We start from the raw sequence: 1,629 nt of genomic DNA on the forward strand, positions 1-1,629 counted from the left end.
TATTATATATTTAAATAGGCCTAAATAAATAAAAATAATAATAATAATGATATAATAATTAAAATACGGTAGTAGTAGTAGTAGTAGTAGTAGTAATAATAATAATAATAATAATAACAATAATATATTAACAAGACAATAGATTTTAACACTCGCCTATGTTAAACCATATGTAACTATGTTGTTATGTTGAGCATCTTCTACAAGACCCGTTACAATTTCATGTCACCTGATCTCTGTGCCTAGCAATCAATATTCACTTTCAAATGAGATTGATTTCCAAGTTTCAAATTTCTTTTATAACATTATTATTGTCTGTAAATTTCATTTAGATCTGTAGCCGTACAGGCGTTTTCGATATATTTTGAACTCTAAAAAACATGCACACACGAACGCACGAACATACAAACTTACATGATTGAAAACATAATAATTATAGAAAATAATAGGTAATTATAGGTAATAATAATGGAAAATAACAGTACTATATAGTATAATTTACTAATATAGTAAATTTAACTATTTCATCTCACATAGGTGGAGAGAGGCTTTAAAATGGGCTTCCTCTCTGTGTGGATTGACTCCGGGCAAATATCTCAAAAACTATTGGCCAATCAGGCTTCTAGAACATAATATTGAATAGTAAAACTTTAGCCTAATGTCGTAGTGTCCAAGATAAATAACATATTATTTATTTACTAACTTATCTTATTTTGGCCAAATATTAATTGTTGTCTGATAATGTTTTGGCCTTGTCCTCTTCCGCATGATCACATACAAGTAATCAAATTTTCTGAATTATTGGTATTGCAGTTGGGATAATATCGGTACTAAAATGCAATAGTAAATTTTATTACAGTATTTTGATGAATTATTGAAAAATATAATTACACATTACTTACCCTAGGTCTTGGTGTCGGTGCTTCTACATCATTAGTCGGCCTACTATTGCTGCTACCCCCCGTGCCACCAACATTATTGTCTGATATAGTTGGTGGAGGCCTATTTGTTGTTGGGGTAGTGTGCTCTTCACTGCTGGTTCGAATGGCAGCTAAAACTGCCGTTTCTATTATTTCCTGAATGTTTGACTGGTTTGACATGTTACATCAGTGACTTGTTACCATCTACTGTACTATACTAGTCTTGGAATTTTTTTTTTTTTTGCGATGGGTAGACATATGCAAATTTCTTTTTGATACACCATTAATCACTTAGAATTGGTCTTTCTGGCCCTGTACTAGCACATTTACAAAAAAAGCATGTGTGTGGTCAGTCTGGCAAGAAGTTTAAAACCGTCGGACACAACACAGAATGAATGGCACAGGAGTACTTCCGTAAACATTACCGTACTTATTACTGTATTAAACAAGAAATATTTTCTATAAAGAAAACTCTTTACAACATCTTACGATTGGTTTGTACTTCAAAACTTAATAAACTGACGTAGCTTATTAAAATGAAAGGGCATTAACAACTTAGGAATGTGGAAAGTATGAAATACATATAACCGACAAAGGGAATATAATTTGGTCAAAACAGATTTTGTTTACATAATGTTTTCATTATTATTGTTGTAATTATGAAATTTTACTTTTTATCCATTTTATGCATGTATATAATATATATGTA

General features: G+C 30.6%; 1 protein-coding gene across 1 annotated transcript in view; it reads right to left on the reverse strand.

Annotated features, from left to right (window-relative positions):
* LOC117101620 overlaps positions 1-1,100 on the reverse strand; it is a 3,401-nt gene extending 2,301 nt beyond the window's left edge. The window contains exon 1 of the mRNA XM_033241624.1: positions 892-1,100. Coding sequence (XP_033097515.1) covers positions 892-1,100 — 209 coding nt within the window. The remainder of the gene's footprint in view (positions 1-891) is intronic.
* Between the last annotated feature and the right edge of the window lie 529 nt (positions 1,101-1,629).

The sequence above is a fragment of the Anneissia japonica genome, unplaced genomic scaffold, assembly GCF_011630105.1.
Source record: "Anneissia japonica isolate Jap-2015-1 unplaced genomic scaffold, ASM1163010v1 scaffold17412_len611537_cov169, whole genome shotgun sequence".
NCBI classification, from domain to species: domain Eukaryota; kingdom Metazoa; phylum Echinodermata; class Crinoidea; order Comatulida; family Comatulidae; genus Anneissia; species Anneissia japonica.